General features: G+C 41.3%; 3 protein-coding genes and 1 long non-coding RNA gene across 7 annotated transcripts in view; 2 read left to right on the plus strand and 2 right to left on the minus strand.

Annotated features, from left to right (window-relative positions):
* Positions 1-1,030: 1,030 nt before the first annotated feature.
* c15h14orf180 (chromosome 15 C14orf180 homolog) lies at positions 1,031-9,058 on the plus strand. Of its 2 annotated transcripts, XR_015068360.1 has the most exons (10): positions 1,031-1,394; positions 1,761-1,791; positions 3,861-3,947; positions 4,762-4,882; positions 5,659-5,689; positions 5,770-5,878; positions 6,358-6,521; positions 6,598-6,730; positions 7,000-7,270; positions 7,355-9,058. XR_015068360.1 is itself a non-coding variant. In XM_085932396.1 (9 exons), the coding sequence occupies exons 1-9, from the start codon at positions 1,242-1,244 to the stop codon at positions 7,203-7,205; spliced, it is 1,035 nt and encodes a 344-aa protein (XP_085788522.1). In that variant the 5' UTR covers positions 1,031-1,241; the 3' UTR covers positions 7,206-9,058. The 2 variants fall into 2 exon arrangements, 1 of the variants encoding a protein (XP_085788522.1); XM_085932396.1 differs by having other exon boundaries at positions 7,000-9,058.
* Positions 9,059-9,571: 513 nt separating this feature from the next.
* tmem179ab (transmembrane protein 179a, genome duplicate B) lies at positions 9,572-11,218 on the minus strand. The gene is made up of 4 exons (XM_085932397.1): positions 10,917-11,218; positions 10,168-10,305; positions 9,910-9,988; positions 9,572-9,836 (listed from the first exon to the last, which is right to left on the minus strand). The coding sequence occupies exons 1-4, from the start codon at positions 11,216-11,218 to the stop codon at positions 9,663-9,665; spliced, it is 693 nt and encodes a 230-aa protein (XP_085788523.1). The 3' UTR covers positions 9,572-9,662.
* Positions 11,219-14,182: 2,964 nt separating this feature from the next.
* Positions 14,183-26,217, plus strand: part of LOC147045369 (uncharacterized) — a 29,032-nt gene continuing 16,997 nt past the window's right edge. Inside the window, exon 1 of the long non-coding RNA XR_015068271.1 lies at positions 14,183-14,539. This is a non-coding gene — a long non-coding RNA (uncharacterized LOC147045369). The remainder of the gene's footprint in view (positions 14,540-26,217) is intronic.
* Positions 15,371-26,217, minus strand: part of LOC147045370 (ryanodine receptor 3-like) — a 54,707-nt gene continuing 43,860 nt past the window's right edge. For 2 of the 3 annotated variants that reach the window (XM_085931064.1, XM_085931063.1), the window contains 33 exons: positions 26,122-26,181; positions 25,917-26,051; positions 25,726-25,838; positions 24,592-24,688; positions 23,937-24,046; positions 23,812-23,863; positions 23,703-23,753; positions 23,543-23,642; positions 23,398-23,477; positions 23,251-23,327; positions 23,098-23,171; positions 22,180-22,197; positions 21,695-21,775; positions 21,530-21,618; positions 21,308-21,436; positions 21,126-21,230; positions 20,691-20,772; positions 19,262-20,580; positions 19,123-19,181; positions 18,882-19,053; positions 18,716-18,802; positions 18,445-18,642; positions 18,085-18,215; positions 17,969-18,011; positions 17,748-17,875; positions 17,620-17,680; positions 17,404-17,550; positions 17,170-17,304; positions 16,948-17,104; positions 16,724-16,788; positions 16,553-16,653; positions 16,290-16,341; positions 15,371-16,212 (listed from right to left, as the gene is read on the minus strand). In XM_085931064.1, the coding sequence (XP_085787190.1) occupies positions 16,117-16,212; positions 16,290-16,341; positions 16,553-16,653; positions 16,724-16,788; positions 16,948-17,104; positions 17,170-17,304; positions 17,404-17,550; positions 17,620-17,680; positions 17,748-17,875; positions 17,969-18,011; positions 18,085-18,215; positions 18,445-18,642; positions 18,716-18,802; positions 18,882-19,053; positions 19,123-19,181; positions 19,262-20,580; positions 20,691-20,772; positions 21,126-21,230; positions 21,308-21,436; positions 21,530-21,618; positions 21,695-21,775; positions 22,180-22,197; positions 23,098-23,171; positions 23,251-23,327; positions 23,398-23,477; positions 23,543-23,642; positions 23,703-23,753; positions 23,812-23,863; positions 23,937-24,046; positions 24,592-24,688; positions 25,726-25,838; positions 25,917-26,051; positions 26,122-26,181 (4,404 nt within the window). In that variant the 3' untranslated portion in view covers positions 15,371-16,116. Of the gene's footprint in view, positions 16,213-16,289; positions 16,342-16,552; positions 16,654-16,723; positions 16,789-16,947; positions 17,105-17,169; positions 17,305-17,403; positions 17,551-17,619; positions 17,681-17,747; positions 17,876-17,968; positions 18,012-18,084; positions 18,216-18,444; positions 18,643-18,715; positions 18,803-18,881; positions 19,054-19,122; positions 19,182-19,261; positions 20,581-20,690; positions 20,773-21,125; positions 21,231-21,307; positions 21,437-21,529; positions 21,619-21,694; positions 21,776-22,179; positions 22,198-23,097; positions 23,172-23,250; positions 23,328-23,397; positions 23,478-23,542; positions 23,643-23,702; positions 23,754-23,811; positions 23,864-23,936; positions 24,047-24,591; positions 24,689-25,058; positions 25,159-25,725; positions 25,839-25,916; positions 26,052-26,121; positions 26,182-26,217 lie in introns of all 3 variants that reach the window. The other variant, XM_085931065.1, reaches the window with a different exon arrangement.

The following is a 26,217-nucleotide window of genomic DNA, read 5'->3' on the forward strand; positions in this document are numbered from 1 at the left end:
AAAGAACTGGGTCAGCTCTTCAGAGAACCCAACAATGTCATTTCAAGGCTTATTCTGTGTCCAATTCCCCATTAACTCATTGGGCCATTAAATGAATGTACTAATGTGATGTCAGTTATATACTTTGGAATCTTAAAATGCCCCACTGTCAGTCTATATGTGTCGTTAAGGGGATGCGTTCCGCTTGACCGCTTCGTAATTAGGAGATGCCTCTCATTTGTCTGTCAATTGTCTGACCACTGGCTGAGGAGAAGAAGCCTCCCCTACGTTCAAACGTCGGCCTCATGTGCACCTCTAACAGCTCATAGCTCCATAATCAAGTGCTAGAAATGTATTAGTCCACCGACACTTGTCACAGGTCCTGCCATGAGATGTTAAATGCTCTCTGATCTTTAGTCGATTTACATTCGCCACCATTAAACTCCTTAGCTAGCTCAGTGCATCGGATGCTAATGGAGACTGACTTTGCTCATTTACTTTCTGTTATCATTTATACCAGGCTGCATGTTAGTGCACCTGTCGGTGTCTTCTTACGGGCGTAGTTAGTTGGCAGAGTGTCACGGGCTGCATGAAAGTACTTTCATAGTGCACGCCTGATGAATAAATATTTGTTCTATCTGTTTGGATAGTAATGAGCACTTTCTCTTTCTTTCGCTCTCATCTCAGTGGCTCATATGTTGGCTTGCTGAATGGAAAATGTCCCTCTGGCATATTCATGTAAAACATGCACACACAGCATTCAAGCTGCTCTGCCTGCAGTTGCGCAACTCCTCATCATAAACCAGAATTATGGAAGATTTTTTTTAACATGCCCATGTAGACCTGTTTCCTAAAATAGAGTTTTTGAAGCTTTTAGTCATAGAGTAAAGACATACTGTATTCTATGTCAACATCACAATGTTGTACTTTCTTCTTTGAGGGGTGGAGAAAGAGTGTGTAAAATGCTGAGCAGTGATTGGTCCAAAGCTCTGCCACTCAACCAGCAAATACTTTCCACTTCCTCTGTCCTTCTTTCCTGGTGCAGCCTGGGAAGAGGGAAGGGAATGGATCTCATCAGGGTAAGTAGCCGGAGCTCACTCAGCTCTCTCCTTATTGCCACCTGTCCTTGACGGGACATTCCGAGACGGATTGAGAGTCGGTGTGGGTCATCGGCTGCTCATGCGAGTGCTGAAGTGCTGATTTGTCCTCGGCGTCTGGAGCGCTCTGATGGGAGGCAGTGCCGGCTCCGACTGGGACTGGGGATGCTGAGTGGAGGGAGGGAGGGGCTGTTTGAGCTGGGACAGCAGCTCCAGCAGCAGGGGGAGTACCAGGCCGCCCTGCATTGCTTTCTCAGCTGCCTGCTTGGACTGACCCATGTGCAGAGCTTCACCTCTTTACCCAACTGCCTTCACCAGGTGAGAGAGCATTAGAGTTTTTCTCCCCACACACTTAAGTGTGCATATTCAATTCGTCACCCAAATCTGCTGCATCGTGAGTTTGTTTGACTTGAAGAGACATGAAAACAATTCTCTGTTGAGAAAAAGATTCCAATCATTTCCATTGCATGTGATCACAAGGCCTTCAAGTGAATCCATTTCTCTTCTGCTTAGTAGCACATGAAGGAATGCTCCAGATGTCATAACATAGTCCACTTCACACCACGTGAACAGTAACATGATAATGACCAGAGCGACGATGCATCATGGAGATCCAAATCAATTCTTTGACAACTCATGACATCATCCAACACCTTTAACCTTTGAATCCTCTGTGTTTTACAGATTGCAGAACTGTTCATCACGGAAAAGAATTGTATCCTTACTTTGACAAGCCCACAAGAGAGTATATAGATTATGTAGTGAATTCAATGGAAATGTTATAAGGAGAGGAAGTCAATATCTGTTGACGGGTTCATAACGGCCCATCAGTCCTACAATGATACGGTGTTTGTCTAGAGCTCACGTTTTAGCGGTAAGAGGATTTGTAGGCTCTTATCTCGGCCCAACAGAGTGGCCAAGTAAACTAATTAACTTGTATCTGCACTTGACTTGGTTGCCTATTGCCACTTAACAGCCTCCATAAAGCTCAACATTATAGCACACGAGGATAACAGATGGTGTTGTGTGTCGGTGTATATTTTCCCTGCTGTCACCGAGACACTCCGACTCTTAACTGGCTTGCTACATGAACCGGTGGCTACCCCTCACTGACCATTGTTTAAATAGCAGCATTTGTTAGGTGTCGCTTCAGCTCAAGCAATCAGGAGGACCCTTTTGGCGTGAAACATTATCCACTTATAGAGTTGGACAGGGTTACATCCTCTGACTGACAGTACATGACTACATTACGGTATCAATATTAATGTCCACATGTTAAATAGTTTTTGTGGCCTTGCACAACCATTAAAATTAATTCATTGGAAATCAAAAGTGATCACTCGTTTTAGATTGTTTTTCCAGATTAGTGTTTTTGTAGTGGCCCTCTGCAAAACAAGGTCAAAGTTCATTGGCAGGGAATGCTAAAACACAGTGTCACTATTTATTATCTTGCACAAAATCTGACTTCTACACGTTTAAGATTTTGGCCACATTTGCCAGAAAACACTTGACAATGCGTACACAATAAATGCTTTAATTTTAATAAAGGCCTCCCGTATAGTTAGCACAGTGAACTTTGTCACAGCCAGAAACTCTTTTGGTTGTTGAGTGTTTACTGATAGAGTTCTTGGAAAGCATGTGGCAGTGAAGTAGGATGTCAGATAAAAGTTGTGCTCTGTATTTCCTATAATTATCTTGTGATGAGGTAGAGGGAGGGGACAACAAACAGTATCTCCACATTTCTTGCAGTGATAACAACTCATTTGCCACGGCACATTAGTGTGCCATATGAGAGATCTGTTGTGACTTAACTGGTCAGAAAATGGTAGCTATTTAATTCAACCAAGTGTCTTTGTACATCTATCTATGCCAGCTACTTATATGGTCTTTCACCAGACAGACAGTTTATCCACCAGTTAAACGGTTCAAGATTTCACACGATGTAAATGTAATCTTTTGTTTGTTGGTGTGCCATGAGCTAATGGAAATAAATATGTGCTTTGTTACCATTGTTGTGATCCAGTGAAGCTAAAGATAGCTGGCACAGGAAGTGCTCCAAATTTTTATGAAGGTTGCTCCCCCAACCCAATCCCCAAACAGTCCGCTGCATACCAGACTTCCATAAACTGAGACACGCATAATGTCATACAACAGTACCGTCATCAACACACTTATTCAACTTTCAAAATAAGTTTCTAATTTTACCTAGCTCTAATTTAAAAGATCTCAAGTCTCATGACAAGCGAATACTGAGCTATTTATAGTTCTGCACGTGAGCAATGTGGTTTAAATAGGGCATTTAGACAGGAGGGGCAGTGTTTATTTTAAGCTTCTAGTCTTTAAATTCACCTGGCAATTATCACTGGTGTCATTTCACAGTGTGCCAACTACAATGGAATATTTCTGACACAGTTTCAGTTTCAAGATGCTTTTAATAGTGAGGCTTTTGATGACAACAATACTACGAAATGAAAGGCATTCAAAACAATTCCAACAAAATATCAAATCAAATATTCAGTGGTGATGTGGAATTTTTTATTATGGTGACAAGAATCAGCATGATAAGATTTAAAAATGCAGGTCCGAGTGTTCCGATTATCACGATAATGGTGGTTGACGTCTACTTAACAACCCGCCCTGTTGTTAATTTGTTGAGGTCATTTTTCAGATGAATGGAGGGAGGGAGAGCAGAAAAGTAGAGCTGGGCTACAACCAGGGCTGTTTTTAACTTCAACAACTGACTAATCCCATTGGACAAGAGTGATCCTTTACCCATATAAACAGATGGGAAGGCCCTCCAGTTCATCCAGGCTGAAAAAATGTTCTACGAGGTGGCATTGATCGAGCTCACGGCTCTTCACGGGAGCACAGGCAAGTTCAATGAGCATGACGATATGTTTTATACCTCACAGAATAAAAAAACGTATGCATATAATCTCTGTATTTCACCATGTTATCTGATTTATGATCTGGGTACAGACTCAAACAAAATAAATACAGACACACACGACCTCTCGTTTACCTGTGACCTCTTTTTACGTGACTCCATGTTTGTTTACCTATTAGAAGTTAAGCTGTTATCAGCAGTGTGCTGGTCATTCATCATATATTGCTCTCAGCTCTGCATGTTTGCCTCCTCGCCCTCATATCCATGTTTGTTTACCTAGTTGTTGAGTTGCTATCACCAGTGTGCTGGTCATTTATCATATTTTGCTCTCAGCTCTTCATGTCTGCCTCCTCGTACTCATATCCAGACTGGAAGGGAAATCTGGGCAGATTTGATTGTATGGTCGTGTTAGAAACTGTGTAATATGTAAATTGACTGTAGATTGTTCCCAGCGTTTTGGTATGTTAAACAAGTTAAACTAACCATTTTACGTAGGTGCGTGTACAGACTATTGTTTGTTGTGTCACCTACCTTGCATGTATGTGTGTCACAGTGTTCCAGTGGGTGGGGCGAGTTTGTTGTTTGACCCCCCTTATCTGCTCTCTTCTCCGTGTATCTCTGCACTCTTGTCTCCAGTTCTCAGTTGTTGCTCTTCTGTGTTCTCAGAAGTAACAGAAAGGCAAACAATTTCAAATCATTTATTTTCAAGTTTTCTTCTAGCTAGTTGAAAGGACTTTGATAGCCTGAGAGTTTTGCTGGCACGCTGACTGAATCCCATGCCCTGCATTTGTGTAACAGGGCCCCAGGAGGAGGCTTCACTGGGCTCGGCAGGATGGTCGACCCCAGAGGAGCTCTCGGAGAAGGCGTCACAGGCACAGCACCTCGAGCAGCTGGCCCAGCTCTGCATCATGAGCAAACAGTAGGTAAAACTTCCAATGTGCTGGCATTCATGTGCCATACCATGTTCTATGCATTTATGTCTTACAGGAGTTAATTATATCAATATGCAAATTTTTTATGATGTGTTATCGTTTTACTTAAATCATCCATGGTTTCATCACTCTTCTAGCAATGTTTGAGGAAGTCGTTTTCGGTGTTCTCTGATCAGATGTCCGCTACTGGCCATCCTAAAGCCGGCAATCCGAAGCCAAAGGCATTCATAATTAAAGGGAAGAGTGTGTTTGGAAGAGCGAGTCTGACATTCTGTCACGCTAAACCGAGTTTGCGCTACATGTTTTTGCGCGACCCGAGGGTGTGAGGATGGCGCCTTGATGGGTCATGAGGACACATAGCAGGCATATTTCCTGCATCATGCTGATGACATAGATTAACACTACAATTGGCGGGTGAGGGACAACCTGCAGGCAGGAATAGAAGTTTTCCATTTCCTCCCCCGGCAGCTACAGACCTAATCCCAGCAGGTGCATTTCGAGATTGGTCTCAGTGTTGCGCCTCAGACTGTGAAACAGATATTCGTTTGCATGACAACCAGCACGAGACAACCCACTTGACCCACATCATTCTTTGTTGTAAATATGTGTTTTTGTTTAAGTCTAGAATGTTAGACGCATTGCAAACAAAAGGGGAACATGTGATAATGGCGTTTTAAAGTTACTATTACTAAAAAAAAAAAAAAGTATTTATTTATTTATTTATTCATCATTCATTCATTTATTTATTTTAACCCCCTTTTAGACCTCATCTTGCACTGGAGTACAGTGGTAAGGTATGTTCCTTTTCATTGTTATTCTGATAATATTTTTCCAAACATTTAAAATGTTAATTTCTAATTTGGACTCCCTTCAGGCTGCAAAAATCCACCAGAGGGCCTTTGGTAATGACCACCCAATAACTGCCAGAAGCCTGGAGCTCATGGCTACAGTCTATGCCGAGATTGGCAAGACTGAATATTCAGGTAGGTGATACATTTTTAGTTCAATGGCTTTGCTCATATTGACTTTCCACTGTAGCTCAACAAGAGCCAATTAATATTTTTGGCTGAAGAGTATGACTGCCCTTTTATTCTTTGTCTAAATATTCATCTGTTCAGTGAGAATAAACATGAACAGATTGAGTTCGCAATTACATTACTACTTACAGACAGCAAGCCAATCTTTCATTAGCCATTGTTGACAATGCTTATAAAACACGCCCAGTGTCTTTTGGCGATAGAACACATTTTTTCCGAGATCAGAGAAACGCTTATTGGTGAGTATCAGCAGATAATTATTTATTTTTTTAAATGGAAGAATCTGTCTCTTAAGGCTGTACTAACAGAGTTAGTTTACTCAGAAATGTTTGCATGTTTAATATTGTTTGACTTCTCTTCAAAGCAGACTGCAGTGTTACGCAATATTAGCAAGTAGTCATGTGTGACTATGGTTGTGTTGTTAGACTCTCTGGGTCAGCGTGTCTCTGCACTCTCCAAACGCTTCGCTGCTACCGAGTCCATCAGGGACACAGTCAACGGTTTTCCGCCTTCACATCAGGAAAAACACTCAGAGCTTCGTCATAGAAAGGACTTTGGCTACCAACAGGATGACAAAACAAAGGACAAGGTAAAGGCAATCTGCAAAAGCAGCATCTTGATTGCTACTTGAAATTTGTAATGTCTCAATCTTTTCTTAAATTCAGTTAATCAATGGAAAAATCCCCACGTCTATCCTCAAGAAGCCAAGTCCCACTTGTGGGTCAGACACAGAAGCCACCCAAAGACGGAAAGGCGAACGGAGGGTTCGATTCCGGGAGCCGGAAACCACAGTGCATGGTGAGAGAACAACACGTTGTGTTCTAACAGTGAGAGAAAGAAACCATGCTGCCATCTGGTGAACCTGTTTTACACTCAAATGCTTCGCAGCCTATTCAATAACTTTAATCCAGTTGAACCTCTTGATGATATCCAACCTTTTTTAAGTCACTCAAATCCTCCAAGATCACACAAAATTATTGAGGTCAATGGCTGTCAAGCATGAAGTAATTTTAACCCTAAAAGGAATACTGTTTATTTTCGCCCAAATTGTTTTGTTGTGTGTCCAGCCTATGAGACGACCCCATCCCGCCCTCACCTGTTCTTGTTCACCTGCCTCTTCCTGATGATGTCCTTCCTGGGCGTGGCCATGTACTGCACAGACCGGAGGCATCCACAGCGAGTGTGTGAGCAGCTGCAGGCCGCTCTGGCTGTCTACCTGCTTCACATGAAGCAGCTTGTGTGGGGTTGTTGGATATGGCTGACGATGCAGTGATGAAGACCAACCACGGGACGGGACATATCGGGTGCATCTTTTGTGGTGAAACACACTGGTCCCATGTGTGTAAAGCTCGCTGATTCATTTAATATCCTTTATATCAATTTTAAGGTCAATGGACGTGTACGCTCTATTTTCATATTCAGCCGCAGCACCAATTTTGGCAGACCTTGATTTTTGTATCTCACTGCATGCCAATGTGAGTGGGCCGGCACAGCAGCAGGAATGTCATGGAGATAAGCCTGGTGGAGTGACAATATGATGACAGAAAGTCTATCTAAATTTTAATCCTTCGCAGAACTAAATGCAGCGCAAGGTAAGTCTAACGCGGCGTAATTCATGAAGAAGTAAACAAGCATCAAAACTTCTAAATCCTTGTTTAATATCTTTGAAATTATCCCCCTGGGCAATTTAAGTCGGCTGTGATCACTCCCACAACAGCGCTGCACTCCCTTTGCAGATTCGCCAACCTACATTCATCTAAGAAATTTCCAACATTGGGTTTAACCTGCCTCTGCAGAATTATGGTCTCCCAGGCCTCACTTGTAGTACTGTATTTTTGGTTCACTTGTAGTAGCATGTAGTTCTACTAGAATGCCAAAATAGTTTTACTAGTGGGCAAATAATATAGAAATGGTATATATTTTACTAGTAAGACAGTCAGTCTACTAGTGTGCTAAATTGACCTAATAGCGAAGGCAGAGAGCATCCTGCATGTTCATGGACCTTAAGGTGGATATAAAAGACAGCAAATGAATGCTCAAGCACCATTTCATACTGCTCACGTGTGTACTTAATGCGTACATTCACGCTTCAATAGGGTCACTACAGCTTTTTGCTTCTATTCTTAAATTTTGCACATATTGCCTGCCACACTCGATTCCTCGGCTGCCCTCGACCTATTGTATGTATTGTATATGACTTGCATTGAATGCAAGTATTTATTTTTGTACAGTACGCGATTTGTGTATATATGATATGATACTGAATGTGTTTGCGCAATACACTAACAAATATAATATTCGCCTTTAAAAATGTAAATAACTGACGGAACACAGAATTAAATACATTTGCATAATGGATATGAGTGCTGCATCAATAATGTAGATAATGCATAGTTTTCCTTTAGTTGTTCAGGTTTTTTTTTAGTATTTTGACTCCTACAACTGCAAGTAGATTGTTAGATTGTTATAATTCATACTATGATCTGTGTGGACTCATTTGTTGATGCAGCACTTGTATGGGACCTCATTAGCTTGTGCAAGTGTATTTAATGTTGCCCGCGAGTGTATTTGAAAGCTGTAATCCATGTGAAATGACGAAGAGAAGGAAATGAGCTGCTCAATGACGATATGAGCGAGATTGCTTTCGGTCACATTGCAAGACTGGTTGACTGAAAATCATCGCCATTTATATAAAGTTCTGAATTGCTCTGTTACATTTCTTTCCAGGTGGAATATGTTCCACTTGTTTAGATATTTTGAGGCCAAACACAGATGATAAAAAGAACCAGTTGTTTTGTGAGTCGCCTTTATCAAAGCATAATTCAAAAAACACCATATACATTTTTTTTATAGGAGCACAAAACATTGTGTACCTCTCATTATGAGCAATAACACACATCCCATATTTAGCATTATTGAGTTCTTCATGGTGTTCATGGAGAGTGTATTATGTCAAAGCAATATTTAATATCTGATTATATGGAAGCAAAGCATTGTTGTGAAAAAATGCTTAGCTGCATTTCGCCTCTGGTCACTTTGTAAGAAGTGCCTTTAGGGAGGATTTTTTTTTTAGTTCCTTCTCTTGTATGATTTTAGTTGTTTTGAATAAAAGTCATCAAATGGTGATTGAGTTTCTTGAGAGATGCATGCAGTCGTTTTTCTTTTATCACACAAAGTATGAATGTTTAATGCTGACAGTAAATAGTAAGAAGTAGCCTGAGATACTGTGACACCAGTCGCTAAAAGCATTTTGAGACAGATTACAGTAGTTTTTTTTTTTTTTTGCGGGAACACCACAAGAGCACGCAAATGTAATTTTGCTGCAGCATGCAGTATGGACCTTAAATAAAACAAAAGTCACAGTTATTGGTGTATAAAATGAGATCAGATCGAAAAGACACAGTATTCTCATTTCATCATGCATTTGGTCTCATGCATAAGGTTCACAAAGACAAGGTCCAACAAAGTGTCCAAGCTAATGGTGTTGATACTATTTTAGTCATCAGATTAAAGGAGAAACATACTGAGTGGGTAAAGAGACGAATGAAAAGAAGGATTAACAACAATCGATCAACTAGAGGACGAATTTAAACCCTCAAGTTCACTCGATGTAAAATGGGAGCAAAAGCCAATTTTGATTGTCAACAGAGGCAAACATTGGCGTTTCTCATGGCAGGAGAGGAGACTGTATAGATGACTGAGTGCGTTTGTGTATGGATTTTTTTTCTTTCTAGATGAGGCCGGTCTTGAGGTCAGAGTTGCGGCGAGAGGAGCGTCCAAGCAGCAGGTCCTTCTCGTGGATGAGGCTGTCCAGAAGGTCTTCTTGTCTGCAGTTGTGGTAAACCTTGAGAAAGGCCAGCACGGCGATGGCCAGCCAGGTGAGCCACGCGGCCCACAAACCAAACTGCAAGAGATTTTATTTTTTTTTAATGAGGGATAGGTGTTTTTTAGGATGATGATGATAGGAGGGGACTCACCTGAGCTATAGCAAATTGGTCATAGAAAGCAGAGTTATTAAGGCCCAGTTCTAGGTCAGTGTCCTGCAGGTCTTCACAGCTACATAAAACAGTACATGTTAATGTAGAGTACAGGAAAAAAAGAAACTTTAAACCTATTTTTTAAATAACATAAGACCACTGTATATAATACTGCAGGTTTAATTTCCACCATTTGTAGTCATGTTGACCAATAAGAGGTGGCTTGTGATAAAAAGATCTCATGGGTCATTCTCCTACCTGCTGGGCATGGTGCCACCCTCTGTGATGGAGTCGCACCATAGGTTGAAGCCCACGCTGACCATTGTGCTCGACAGGAAGATGGTGAACACCACCAAGGAGCTGATCACCAAGTTGAGGAAAGCATTGAAGATGGAGCTGCAAAAAAAAAAAAAAAAAGGCCATTTATCATCCATCCAGCAGCCATTTTTTTTTACAACGCTTTTCCTCATTATGTTCTTGGCCCTTGACCTGCTGATCCCTTATGAACCATCCAGACCTCTCAGATCGTCTGGCATTGGTCTGCTCTTTATTCCCAGAGTCAGAACTAAACAGGGAGAAGCATTTTATTTATTCATTGTATGTGCCTTCTTGTTTTTACTTTTTGTGTTGTTAACTTGAATGTTTTGTTTGTCCGTGGACCAATATAATATATATACAAGGTATATGTAATTAATATTTAACTGAGCCCTGATGCTTTTAATGTTTTCTTTTTCTTTGATGCATGTCATATTTTGTGTGAAGCACTTTAGATTGCCTTGTTGCTGAAATGTGCTATACAACTATTCATAATAGAATATTAGACCTACAAGATGTTCCTGCATAAGTCTTATGCAAACTAATTGGCTGCAACATAGCCCTGGCAGCGTGTATTCCCTCCATCATTCTAGCATGACTGCTATTCTGTATTTCTACTTGTCATGCTCAAAGCAGCAAGAAATCGGGCCACTTGGAGGTGATGTTAAAATGAGAACAAGTGCACTACTCACTCGTCGTGTCCTTTGCACAAGAAGAAGAGCAACCTCCAGGCCTGCACTGCGGATAATATGAGGGAGGCTATCCCGACAAAAGCGATGAAGCTGCAGGAGGACTCGGCACCCCATTCCTCCACGATGAAGCGCTGCTTCGACACCGTGATGTTCTCATTCTGCCACATCCCACGCGTGAACAGCAAACATTTGCCGCCGAAGTCCTCCGTGTTTTCGGAAAGAGGCACCACGGCGATAAACCCAAACATAAAGGCTAAAAAATACAGAATGCATTGAGCAAAAATTAAATTATCAAGAGCCATTTTTGCCGTCTCTTTGCTCAGTGTAGGGTCCTGCAGATGTTGCGCATGCGCAGTGGAAGCAAGCGCAGCATCCGAAGACGCACTGGTCTGAAAACTAATGAGCAGGAGAGGCCTTCAGGCAACATCTCTACGACGTCATAGCTGCTTCCTTTTAGAACCTATTGTGCAAAATACTGAAGGAGGAAAAAATTTACAAAATACAAACTGACATATACATTAACCTAGAACAGCTTTTTTTTTTGGAAACGCCTATATGCATGTATGTTTTATGAATATACTCGAACTTGTTGATGACCAAGCAACAATGGTTCATTTTCTACTCATTTAGAATTAGAAAAAAATAAAAAGTGCAATGTCCTATAAGATTAGAGTCTCCAGTGATGGTGACAAGTATTTATATGAGAGATGTGCACACATCACACGGCTATTTGTTTCCATCATGTCAACTGCACAATTTTACACCCACTCTGTATGTGATTTATTGGTCATTTGCACCACACCCCTCTGCACATTTTTCTCATATTATCATATTAGCTTAGTTTGTGTATTAGCTGACCATGTAGATAGCAAAGCTTCATCAGGTTTTTTTTTTATGCATTCCAGTAGGCAGCTTGTTGTTGATGAGATGATTCCAGACTGTTTTCACAGGACAAAATTCTGAAATTTTAATACAGAAATTGTCTTCTGTTAATGTTTGATATACGATCAACTGTAGCAAAAGTCCACAAGCCTTTCCTAATAAACGCAAAGGCGTTTCCATGCACACCCACACACAGAAGTCCTCAAAGCCTCACTTCTGAATAAAACAACATGTGTGGGCCCATGAACTGGGCACCCAGGGGACACCTACTGCAAAAGTGTGTCGTGCTGAAATATATGTGCTAAGTTATTCACCCCCTGCACCGCTTAAGCAGACGACAGAGGGCTAGAGGAAGGTGGGAGCAAGGAAGACGAGGAGAAAGATGCTAGGCCGAATGTAGTCCCTGAATTCAGAGCGAGAGCATTGGGCAGCAGAAAGCAAATAGAAGGTCATCCATTTTTCATGAGATGCAAAGCAAATACACTTTATCGAGCGCGTTCAACAATCTAAAGTGCGCTTTCAAGGACGGCGCGAAATGAGATGCATTTACGTTTCAAATTGCCTATTGCGCGTCCTTGTCGAGTTGGCCACAACATTACGCCAACACACAGAGGCAGGCGGCACAATTTATTCGGCCAGATTTTAATCAGCAAAAGGTTTAATAATTCACACATGATTAATAATTGCTGAGAAATGCATTATTGAGGCATCATCTTATAGGTGAAATAGAGAGAGGATGGGTGTGGTGGAACAACAACAAAGCACGCGTCCTCACAAAAAGCAATTTATTAATGGTAAATGCATGCACACCATCATATATCACGAAGTCCCCTTCATCACTGGTTCCCGCCTATTTAATTTTTTTCTGCATTTTTGTAGAGATTTTGAATCCATTTGTGTATATCGCATGTCTATTTTGGGTGTAATTCCACTGTCGGCTGCTAGATGGAGACTTTATACTATCTAGTTTGAGACAGCATGAAATAGAAATAATTCTGTATCTAGTATTTCAGCACATCTTTCTTTGTTGAAAATTATTGAATGCTTTTCCCACCGACAGACAACAATGAACTCACATTTACAATAATGGACAAGTTACACACTTCATTTAACCTCTCAGCTATAAACGCTATCCATCATGAGCTCATTTTAACCAATTAGATTAGTATTCATATTTTGTATTGTAACAAGACGCCCCATGTCCCATAATGTGCTTTCTTTTTTTTATCCCTATTTTAACCAGTCTTCATGATATCCCATGAAACATTCCTTCTATCTGTGCGTGCCTGAAAGCAAAACAAAACAGACAGGATTAGAAACTCATATCCTGCGCTCTGATGTGAGGGGTCTGATGAAATATCCTGTAGACATTCATCTTTCCCCAGCGGGTGCAGGAAACTGAGCACTAGGCCAGCCACTGATTAAATGCTCTTAATAGAGGCCATTCATCTTCGCCAGTTGAATCCACAGTATTGTTTAAACAAATTTAGCCAATACTACATAAAAATGTGGCGATGTGCTAATATTGGGGTGGTTGAAACTCACATCACAAAAGCTACACCAGTTTGATTTGGTGGTGGCACACACACACACTCGCATTTACACTTCACTAACATGGCCTAATGAAGTTTTACTTGCCAGATGCCATATGGACTAAAATTGTAAACTAAATAATGCGGTGAGTGCATTACATTGAAATAATTATCCAATAAAACATGGCTAAAACAATTATCTGCTCATATCCTGCCAATTATATGGCAATGTTAACCCTTCTGATCGAGCATCTATTTGCAGAATGGTAGAATTAAACAGACACAATGATGTGGTTTTTTAGACAAAGAAACACAATTCCAACATTCTGTTGAGTAGAAAGGATCATACAGGTCATTCACATCCCACCATGAAAGGCTGACTTCATATTTAGAAGATGACATCATGGCAGGCTCTGATGTTGATGCTGGAGGACAGGAGGAAACAAGTGAAAGGAGGAGGGGGCGGTTCTGATGAAGAGGTCACCTGCTGTTTTATGATGAAACAAAATCCTCTGAGACCACCGTGAGATCATCTAAGAAGCTGACAGTTTTCTCAAAGACACTAGCGTCATCTACAGGCCACTGATCATCCAATAGAAATAATTATGGTACAAAAAAAATCTGACAAAGTGAAAATTGATCATTTCCCACTAGGGCTCTGCCTCACCTGTCATCATGAAAAGTAAAAAAATTATCAAAACAAATATTTTTTTTTCTATAGATCTGTGTATGACTAATTTTGATTTTATTTTATAGTAGTACTAAAATACTAAATAGTACTCTGCCGCACTGAAGGGGGGCGTACATCAGCCAAGGGGAATTAATGCTGCCCTATTTGTTGCTGTAGAGGTAGACGAGAAAACGGATGTCACAAACAAAGCACAGGTTATTTTGCGCTGTGTACCTAAAAGTGAAATGGGCTGTGACGTGAAGGAGGTGTTTGGGGAGATTTGATGACGGGAATGATGATAGACGAGCCCCTGCTGTAACTACTTATGTCTTGGGAGTGTTGGAGAAATGCAACTGTTGTGAAAAGTTAGTAGCTCAAACTTATGACGGATCTGCTGTGATGGCATCAGAGCTTCATGGGGTGCAGGCTCAAAATGAAGACAATGTGCCCAAACTAAAGGAAAACAAGGAGGACCTTTACAACAAAGTAAAGGAGGTTTTTGGCGAAAGATAGACACATGGACTTCATCTACAAATAAGGTAAAGTGCGTGCGTGCATGGGCGTGCGTGCATGGGCGTGCGTGCATGGGCGTGCGTGCATGGGCGTGCGTGCATGGGCGTGCGTGCATGGGCGTGCGTGCATGGGCGTGCGTGCATGGGCGTGCGTGCATGGGCGTGCGTGCGATGTTCATAGTAAGCAAAGTACTCTGGCGCTATCTAGTGTAAAATTCATGTTAACGTGAACGGTGGATGGTTCATTCTACAGTAAGCATGCATGCGCGCTGTCGCACGGTAGGATACCTGAAAAAAACTTTTCAGGTTTTTTTATTCCTTCATTTATTATTGAAATCAGGCAGATGGGGTTTCATAAGTTTGAATGGTTAGAGTTTCATCAATCAATTCAATTTTATTTACGGAACCAATTGTTTAAATTGGAACATATGTGATGACTTTACAAATGAACTTGACACATTTAAAAAATGTAACGTAACATTAACACAAAATAGTCAAAGGCCTTTATGTTACGTGTATTACCAAGAAATTCTAAAAATTAAACCCTTGTTAAAGCCATGCGTATTCAAATTATTTTTTTAAGATGTAATAGGTAGGACACAAGTACAAGTGTAAGCACCAAGGTATCTTAAGGTATCACAAATTAGTATTTTGTGCAATTAAATCAGTTGCTGATTTTATTGCCTTCAAGTCTGTTTTAATTGTGTGGATACAAATACAAATACAGATAAATACAGATAAAAAATTTGTTATCCATATTAATCATGCACGTTTGAGTAGTTAATCTGAATGTGGTTTTCTTTTTTTTCTTTTTTTTTTTATTAAGAATAGAATACCAAGCCAAGTCGTTTCCGGCAATATTTTATTTTGTCCCATCAAAAGAAATTCACAAATCTGCAAAGCTACTACATACAAACGGCCATACAATAGCAATTCCACGGTTGCTGTCCCAAATCAACTCCAATGTCGTTGATACAACATTTAACGTTTGCATGTATGCTGCATTCAGCAAAACAAATGACAAATGACTTTTCTCATTTTAAATGAAAAAAGTCCGTCTCTGTCGTCTACTTACTCACAATAAGAAAAGACAGCACAAGGGTTTGCATAGCTTCTTTGTAATGTAGACTCGCTACTACAGTATAAGGCACTTGGTGGAAAACAATTCTAAAAAATTAGATTTGACATAATACCGTTTGCCCCTACATTTCACTTGCAAGATTACACAACAAATGCACTTCACTCTTCTTTTGGCATTGAGTCTCAACATTCTCAAAATAAATAGTTTGGATTCTTGTGCATATTTTGACTGACAACTCTCGTTGTCTCATAACTCCTACGCCCCACTCGAGTTTCTCAAGAAGACAACATAACATTGTGCAATGATTGGGGAGGAAGTAAAAGAGTAAAAGGCAATGCAGTGCTTCGGAAAGCCAAAACCTGACAAGGTAAATTGGAGGCTGACATCCGAAGTGAAGGTAGCGAAGGTCTTCCTTGCTTGATCATTTATACGGCCCTCGGCTCAATGTGGGTCAGAACGTTCAAGGTTGCACATTAGAGGAGCAACGCACCCCAAGGATGGGGGTCAGGTGTAGGAATCCGCTCTAACCCAGCTGATCTTCGTACTGTTTGCGAAAGCAGTCTCCCGCTGGGAAGAAATCCCAACAACGCTCCTGGTACATCTTCCACACATATGACTCCTGAGGCACACACATAAAGAACAGTATGGTAACATTCAATCAAATTCAATTGATCATAGATGTAAATCACGCTGCACCTGGCCAGTGTGCTCCGTCTCATCCTTGTTGATGAGGTACATCAGGAAAAACCTTGAAGCAAAACAGAGGCAGTGAGCGAAAAACACATCAAGCATAGCAACGCAACAAAATGATTATTTCTTCTTTGTAACAAAAGATCTTGCCAATAAATGTTAGAATGTGCACAGAACTGAAAACTTCAACTGCATAGTTGTCATCATAGATAAATACGGGAAAAATACTCAATGTTGAATGGAATTTTCCTTACAAGCGGAATACTCACAGGTAATTGGCCAAATTGTGCTCTTGCAAAGTGTGAGTCTCAAAGCCATGAGGCGTTGTGTCAAAGTAGTCGTTTCCGATCCCACAAATGAAACATTTTGTCTGATGAGGGGGCAAAAAGAAAAAATATCATGAGAAGGGAAAGGTCGGTTCATCTGAAATCATCTCTCACCTCCATGTCTTCTTTGACTTGTTCCTGCTGGTCTCTCAGCTCTCCAAAAGCATCAATGATCAAACCTGCAACCATCAACACATTGTGACTTCCTGGATAGCTTAAGTGAAGTGGAGAGGGCGAAGACAGAATGTCTCTGATCTCAATAGCAGATAGATGTATAGATATAGTATAGGTGCAAAATGAACATGACTACAGCCCAGAGTCGCACTGATGGATCTCACCCTGAATGATAGCCAAGAGGATGACGATGACGAAGAAAAAGAAGGTGATGTCGAAAAGGATGCGGTATAGCTCATAGGGATCACCAGCCGGGTCTTCAATCTCATCACCAATGCCACCCCCCGCTCTCACGCCCACATACATGTGGAATAAGTAGCACTGCGGAGGAAAGCTGACACTTACAACAGGTTCCAGTCTGGGGTCTTTTTAAATATTTCTCTTACAGTCATCATATCGTCACACTTCATGTCTGGCTCGTCGTCATCTTCGCTCTTGTTGTAGAACTTCCTGAAGAAGTTGAAGGCCACCACAGTGTAAAGGTAGACCACGACGGCCAGGAGCCCCACCGTCAAAACCAGCTATGACAAACACAAGTGTAGGAACATCCATCTATTGTTTTATGACGCTTAGGGTTGACTGGTTGGCGTACACCCTGAACAAAAGACCATCTAACTGACCTGTTTGCCGTTATGGGTGACCGAGGACAAAATGGTGCGAAGCGTCTTGAATCCCATTGCGATGTCCAGTAGATGTGCAGCAAAGAAGAAGTTGTTATAGTGGCCCAGAATGGACATGGTCGTGTACCACACAAGGTAAAGGAAGGACTGGTATGGAAAGATATTTGGAGTTAATTCAATTCTCTTTTATTCATCCAACCAACTATCCATACGTACGTTGTCTGTAAACACCACCCCCATTTTCCATATATGATACATTGTATCGATTGAGCTCAACCTGAGGACAGAAAAAGAATCATCAATATATTTCAAGTGGATGCCTCCTGAACCATCTCATTTCTTACCAGGACACCAATGAGGCTTCCTTGGTGACAGCTTCCTCCGTCGGATTAAAATCCAGAGCGCTTTTGTCCAAACCCAGCAGCTCTGCAATCCTCTCGGCACCATACAAGTCGCCATACTTTTTGATCACCTACAAGGCAAAGAGGATCCAAATATTTCTTTCTCAGTGGGTCATAAATATACAATATTTTGGTTTGAGAGTCCAAGATACTCAATGCCTTACCTTTCGTTTGACAAATTTATCCCAGTAGTTGTTGGGGAAAGACCTAACAAAACACCATGAAAACAAAATGTGGTGAAAAGATAAAGCTCTGAACATCAAAAGGAAGACATACGTACGGTGTATTAATGACCATCCTGTCCCACTGTCCTTTAATGTCATCATCGGACGGCTGCTCGGTAATGTAGAGTCCAGCAAACTCCAACTTTCTGGCTATCTCCTTCTCACGCTTGAACACTACCAGTGGAACCTTGCATACAAACAATAAGTCACTTGTAAATTACATTACAATTACAATCCATAATACAGATGATTAGAACACCTTCTTATCATCTGTATTATGGATTGTTTCATTTGCTAAAAGTACAGTGGTTCTTTTGATGGAAATCTTGGCCCCTGACCCAATACTTTCGTCCATATAGTGAACCCTATTTTTATATGTACTGTGTTAAAGTTCATATGGGTATTTATGTGTGTACCTTCAGATAGTAGTAACCCACTACACACAAAAACGATATAATCGTGTGCAGTATTGCCAGACAGCGAAGTGTTGGCGCCATGTAGCCCGTACTCTCTTGTAGGATAAAATATTCAAGAGAATTGTCTTCTTCCTCTTCCTCAACAGTTCTCCCACGACCATTCCAAGGATCCTCATCGTCAGAGTTATCGCCCGTCACCTTATAACAGTAGAAGAACAAATTTTGACTTTATTTTTACAGACACTTGCAAGATGCATTTGTTGCAACTCACTTTATAGAAGAGAAGAATGAAATTGATGGCAAATGCGACAAACAGTGCCAAAAATCGTAGGTTGTAGAAGTTCCTGGCCAGGTAGTTCTATGAAATAAATGCAGAAAATATCCATCAAATACATTTCAGCCATTAATTGGAGGAGTTCAATGAAACATATTCTGACCAGCATCTTGGTCTGGTAGATTTCCAAGCCAGCAAAGAAGCTGGCCATGAAGGCCTCCGGTGGGTCTTTCTTTACGTCGAGCCTCTTCTTGGGGGCTTTCTTTTCCAGTGAAAGAGCAGGAGGGGCTTCATCCTTGGCCTTGTCGTGGTCCTTCTTCTCACCGTCATCAGAGCTACACCGAGAAACATCCCGTTAAAGAAATGTAGCAAGAGAGCCCTTGTGCATTTAACAAAACACTCACTCTGCTTTCTCTGAATCAGATTTGTAGTCTCCATTTGAAGCCCGTTTCTTGGCAGCCATCTTGAAAACAGATGAACTTGTGATTACTCATCAGTGCAGAACATAATTACTGTTTCATGTCCTTTCCACTTGGAACAAACCTGAGCCTTCTTCTGCTTGACAGCACTGGCTATGGATGGAGCATCGCCCCCGACAACCACTTCAGACACGTCCCCCAATCCAGGCTCTGCTCCGTGCTTGCCTTCCTTCTTGGGCTGGATGTTGAGCAGCTCGGCCATCAGGTCTCCCTCGGCCACTTCCCCCTGAGCCATGTGACCCATTTCGGTCAATGCCGACGCCTCATGCGCCTCCATCTTGTCCGTCTCCAGAACATCCCCGTGGATTCCGAACTGAGTGGGATCGGGCATGTTTCCCAGAATGTCCGTGACCTTAATGTTCTTTGCCCCTTCAACGAGGCCACCCCCAAACATGGAAGTCCACAAAATATGGAAGAAACCCCAAACCAAGCTGTAGACAAAGTGGAAGAGGCCAGTGATGATCATCCAAAAGAACGCAAAAAAGCCGTGTACCGTCTCCCTCACGCTCATCTTTCGGAATTTTCTGTACTGCCGTTTCATGCTCTTGAAAGTCAGCATCTGGCGAACGTGGCAGATATTCTTTCTCATGGAGATACAGGCGATAGTAAATGCTGATGAAGACTCCAACATCATATTCTCCTCCTCTTCCTCGTCCTGGTTCTCCGCCAAGCTCTGGGTGTCATCTTCGTCTTCTTCTTCCTGGCGCTCCACCGGGTCCGGCTCTGAAATCTGCGACGCTAGTTGCATCTCAAAAATGGTATCCTCGCAGAAATTCACAAACAGTTCCATCTTTTCACTTTCGCCGCCTTCATTGACAACATCAAAGATGAATTGTCGCTTGGACTCCTTCACCTGAGGTTTCTCCCATTGCGTTCGACTCGACTCGCTGATGTCGAAGTAGACGCGTTCGATGCGCTTGGCTCCGCCCATGATCTCGATACGACCCAAGTAGGGTTCAAAGTAGCTGAGGACACTCTCGGCCAGTTCTTGGAACGTGGAGAGGCGAGCATCGTGTGGCATGTGCTCCGAGAGGTTTGTTAGCAGAACGGCCACGTTGAAGCCAATGTCTTTAGCGGGCTCATGGAACCTTTCCACAAACTGCACATAGTTGAACATGTCGTTCTCATCCGCCTCGGCGCAAGACAGAAGAAACTCAATCTCCGACTGGGAATACTGCTTCTGGTTCTCCATGGACTTCTGGAAATCCTTCTTGGAGATAAAACCTTTGCTTTCTGCATCATAGATCTTGAAGCTGTCTGAGGTGGTCAGGTCCTTTAACTTGAGGAACATGTCAAAGAACTTGAGAATCATTTCTACATTGCTGGACGATTCCACCAAGGTGTCCACCATTTGTTTCCCGATGGTCCCATTGACCACATTTCCTGTAATGGGATACGGAAATAATGTGCACGTTATAGCTTTGACAAAGTAAATCCAGGTTTTAAAGTCAAAAATGTTTTTACAGATTCATGCTATGACCTATAGCGTTCACCTTCAAGAAGAGAGAGCATCATGACAATCATGTCCTTCTGCAGGTCCAGGAGCTCCTTCAACAATTCAATTTGACTGGAGTCCTGTTAGAGGATAAAAGCAGGACTGTGACAGCTGATGGCCTCCATTAAACTACGCTGTCCATTCCGTATGGTCTGCGAGTGGAGATCTGCCCCCAAAGTGTGCTTCCCGGTAACCTCCATCCATCACAACCAGGGTTAATGTTATTTTCTGTCTAAAAACAAATGTCTCACCAGCCTAACTCATTCGAGGACTTTATCGACTCTGGATTCAGGACATCATCAATCTCAGGAGCACTTCCATATGTTCAATGTAAAAAAAACTTCCACATTTGGTAGCACTAATATTGGTGTATGTTAGAGATAATAATACAGTATTACGTCTCATTGATATTAAGACGACAGCGATTCTATACCTGGGATAACTTCATTTGCATATTTGCAAAAACATGCAGGAAGCCCACGACCGCATCCCACAATCTGCTATGAGCCAGACTCTGTTGGTTGCCTATGCATGGACCCTAGAACACACAGCACAGCTCTCGGTTCATAAATAAACGGAACTTTTATCATTATATTGTACGTAGTGATACCGTACCTGTATGTACTCGGTTAATGAGTTGAAAACCTGCTTAGCAACCGCAAGTGCTTTGGAGAAGTTCCTCTGACCCGCTTCGTCAATTATATCTTTTCCGGAGTAGTACCAGTAGAAATCACTGATGGATTCCTATCATGAAATGTTAGCACATGTCAGATAGTGGAAGATATAATAGGATAGACAATTTAATATGTCGCAAGAGTTCATAACAGAAGATCACACCTGAAGTCTAAGCAAATAGTCCACAGTACTAATAATGATGTTCACTGTAGTTGTGTTTCCTGTCTGTGTCCTTAGAAAGTTCTGGAAATCTGCAAATAATGAATTGACAGTAAGGATTTATTATTTATAGATTGGAGAACATGAGAAATTGGTGTGTGAATATACCGTTGTTGTGTCCTTCGCACAGAAGCTGCAGAAACCTAAAAAGATCCTTAGTGAACTCGTCATTTTGAAGCACTTTGGAACCTGCAGAGACAAGAAAACAAATGAACGATTTGTTTTTAGTGATAAAGCAAAACATGTAATAATAGGAATAAAATTGCAAAACAGTTTCTATTCTGGCAATCAAAGCAAATATTTCCCTCTTGTATTAGTATAATCCATATGAAAGCAAACCAAAATAACTGGCAAGCAGTACTTCATGAATCTTGGTCACCTGACCGCGAAGCAAGCAACAAATCTATATCAGATGTTAAAACGAGCATGCGTGCATTCCGCCCAGACGGAGTTAAAACTATAAATAAGGAATAGGAAAGTGCTTTTATTGCATTCAGGATGCAAAGGGAGGAAAGATCAGCGGGGGGGATCAGAGCAATCAGGATGTTAGCATTGCATAGAAGAGTAGAGTAGAATCTAAACCGTGTATTTACCCCGCTCACTCACGTTGACTGCGACCGATGACATAAAAAATGATCATAGGAACAGACAAAAAGCAGACATAAGCAAATTGACATTGATATTCAACGACAAACACGCACGGGAGAGAATGATCGTACTCCAGATATCACACATATATTAATTTGCAACATACTAAGCTTGCAATTGAAGTTTTAAAATAAAGTTTACACTCTACAGGCAGGGATTAAAACAGTTACCATCACTTATGCCTGAGGTGATGATGTGGAAATGAGCAGCAATATGGAATATATTTTTCCGTATATATAATTTTAAGTACTCTTTCTCAATCTTATGGACTTCGCAAATGCAAATTAATAGGTTGCGTTGTTATTAATTATTAAATTCATTGAGGAAATATACCTTATGACGTTATCAGTGACTGGCGTCAAATTGATATATTCCATGTAATAAAAATATTTTAATTCATCATAATCACTAAGTAGATGTAATTGGTTGACAGGACTTGAACATGCATTAACAGGCTCACTATGTGATGACAATATCAACAAGAAACAAAATCATGATATAAAAATGACAATGGAATTGTGCAACTCCAGAAGGGCTCTGAATTAATACTTAAATGACTTATGCGTGATTGTGTTTGTGTATGTATGTACACTATTTTTATTTGGCCGTCTAATAGCAAAATTGTGTGAACACTAGATGGCAGACTTTCACTTTTACAATACAATGGTCACATAAGAAACTGTAGAGCATTGTTATTATAAAATTGTGGGGGGGTGTATTTCGTTAGATCGATGAAAAATAACTACTGAATTAGCAAGTATGTGTAACTCAATGAAAAAATGCTTATCTTTTATCTGAAATTGACAACATTGACTTACTATAAAGAAAACAGTTTTCACAATAATGTTGGAGCTTTTACATACTTGATCCTTCCTCTGTAACCATCCCAAGACCTTCTGCTTTGTTTTGTCTCTCGAAAGCATTGAGGTCCAGCACACTAAGAAGAAAAGAGGATTGTCACACATTAGTTTAGGTTCATATGACTAATTTGGAAAAAGCAACTTTGTCTTCCTTACCTGCAAGACATCATTAGTCCAGATAAGCTTTTGAAGAAGCCGACATCTCGCTTCTCTTTCAGGTAGTCCAACATTTTCTGTCCACAAGGAAGTTAATTAAGTTGATGCAGCCAATTAAATAATTCCTGGTTCTGCAGCAACCATTACCTGCTGCACCAGAATGTTTCCGCCATTCAGAATAGAGATGCCCAATTTCAGGGTGAAGGTTACCATCGCATCCAGACGACCTATTGAGCTCACAGTATGAATTATACAAAGCAAATGTGGTGAAAGTTTCAGAGTTGACAAATACCTTTACTAGCACCAATCATCTGGAGAACCATCTCTGCAGCCCCGCGATCATGTAGTCGGGCCTGCTGGTACAACATTTTTTGCTTCTCCATTTCCTTTTCCTAAAAAAACAAGACGAGCATCAGTAAAAGAAAGACTTTTGCTGTTTTCTTTAATCGTACCTCAAAAGTTTTCTCTTTCTCGTCATTTTCCTCTTCACCTTCAGCACAACTCTATGAGGAAAATATGATGTAAGATCTGTCCATTTGTGTATTTGACACAATAACATACCTTTGCCATCATATCTGCGTATGCGATATATAAAGGATCATCTTCCAAAGAACTGAAATAAAAAGAAGATAAATATTGTTAAAAAAATACATAGTCACGTGATATTGTGTTTCATTTGTGTTCACCTGCACTCTGTGAGAGCATTGTGGCTGAAATGCAGAACGAGCTGGTGAAGAGGGTCGGGCTGCTTTCTGATCTCCTCTTCTTCTTCCTCTTCCACTTTGTGATGTATTTTCTGGACAAGGCACAGCCTCTTGTTATTAGTGATACAGGACATGACTGAGTTGCGGCGGTACCTGACTATAGCTCGCTCTCACCTTTTACACAACAAGATTCTAAGTGGATGCACTGGAAGCATGCAGACCGTCAAGCGCAAGCATGGATTCGCATGCTAACTAACACACAGAAGCAGAGGTGACATGCAGCAGCTTGGTAAAGAATAAGGATTTGCATGATTCTACAGTAACCCATGATTCTCCTTATATTTTTACAGAAAGTAAAACAAATTAAGTCTTCTTGGATTTTGTCTGTAGAGCAACTTTGTGAATACAAAACAAAAATTTAATTGATAAGTTGAGTCAAGAGCTCTCACGAAGGGACTCAACACTTCAATTGCACAACTGGACGACATTGCTCTGACATCAGCGGTGATGTCATGCTTGCTACACAAATGTGGTACTTGACTGATAAACACTATCACATATTTACAAGAACGTCACAGGTACAACAAGAGGAGGAGGGGCAAACCTCCCAGGACAAGGTTTTAGACTAAGTACTTACTGCAAGATCCTGTACTAGCTTCTCCTCAAAAGAATATTCCTCTGTTTCTATCCATATTCTCTGATAGGCCAGAAGGAAGAGATTAATAGAGCGATGCCTAAGGAAGGGGTAAGAGGAAATTAGTCTGGGTTAGATCAAATCAGAGGAAAGGAGGCAGGCAGGACCTTCAGAAGAAGTTTAGAGTTGTTAGTTCAGGGTACTGGTACATCCCACTGGTCATACAGTTTCAATGAGAATGATCAGAATGAATGAATGAGGAAAACCAGAAGAAGCAAATTGAACCCAATAGACAACCAAAAATTGCAAATTGGCACTTCTTTCTACTAGACACCGTTGTGCCTTATAAACCAACAGACGGACCAGTGGCTAAATCAGTCGGGATATTTGAAGGAATGGAAGTTAAGGTTGGTGCCTGGAGGGAAGCGTGGTGTCGACAACATTGTCAACGCGGGTCAATGCATCATTACCGTTAGCATGGAGAGCAGACTGTCATAGTCTGAGTTCTCATGCATTTTCTCCAGCCAAATATGTCGGTAGGCATTCAGGAAGTAATTATTGTTTTTGTCCCTGAGGGAGGCAAATACAGTACAGTGTGACATTGAGGACGCAACAAAAGATTTCCACTGACTATAGTTTGCAATTTTGCAACATCCTTTCCATGCAGGATCGTCGTATCCGGCAGCAGAAACATGTCTGCCGTGGAAACAGAATTTAATAAATGTTCACTTTGCTGGGACATATTTCAGTGTCAACAACGGGGAATGAATGTGACATACTGCCTGCCAGGCAGGCCGGCAGGCAGGTAGGTTGAGCACATATTGAAGGTGGCCGCCCTCCTGCTTGGGCCCCATAATTGTTTTCCTCCTACTGTAGCTTGCTTCCTGTAATTGAGTTACAGACCAGCAAGGCATGAAATTACTGGTGTCCCTTTTTGTATTCCTTGAAAACATCTGCGGGCCAGACATTTTTTCCTACAAACATAGAGAGGGAGCTTCCAGGTTGTGAAAAATGGAAGTTGTAAGTCAGAGACAAACGTGTGATGCTGCAGATACTTCGGGAACCACGAGGAGTTGACCAATTTGTGTGTTTCAAACATTTGCCGTAAAACATCTGCGAGGAGATGTTTCTCAATACCTCGGTAGATTATAAAGTGGAGCCATTCGGAAACAGGCTACGACTGCTCTTTTCCGCTGCTTGGACAGCAACTTCTGCCAGACACATTTCTTGGATCTTAGTGGTTGCTCCACCTAGCAAAAGAAAGAGAGTATTTGTTTTGACCCAAAAAAAAAACCTCCAGACAGCGTGTGAATATGCAAATGTTCTACCTGTTCCAAGTTAAAAACAGCAGCGGAGATCCTCTGAATACGATCCACCACCCTCTCGGGGTCCGGGGGCCCCTCGCCTCGAACCATTATATCTTTGTAAAGGTTTAACTGCCACCTTACAGCGGGGTCTTCCGACTGGGAGCACATTTTCGAGTAACGTGTCAGATATACAGGGTAGGAGGCAATGGCAAAAATCCGTTCTCACCTTTTCTCTGAGGTGAAGATTTTGCCAAATGTGGTCTTTTACCTCGTCGTCTGTGTCCCTCTGTCAAAGCAAATATTAACCAACTTGGATGCAAAT

Source organism: Syngnathus leptorhynchus, chromosome 15 (assembly GCF_054491065.1).
Source record: "Syngnathus leptorhynchus isolate UIUO chromosome 15, UIUO_Slep, whole genome shotgun sequence".
Classification (NCBI taxonomy): Eukaryota; Metazoa; Chordata; class Actinopteri; order Syngnathiformes; family Syngnathidae; genus Syngnathus; species Syngnathus leptorhynchus.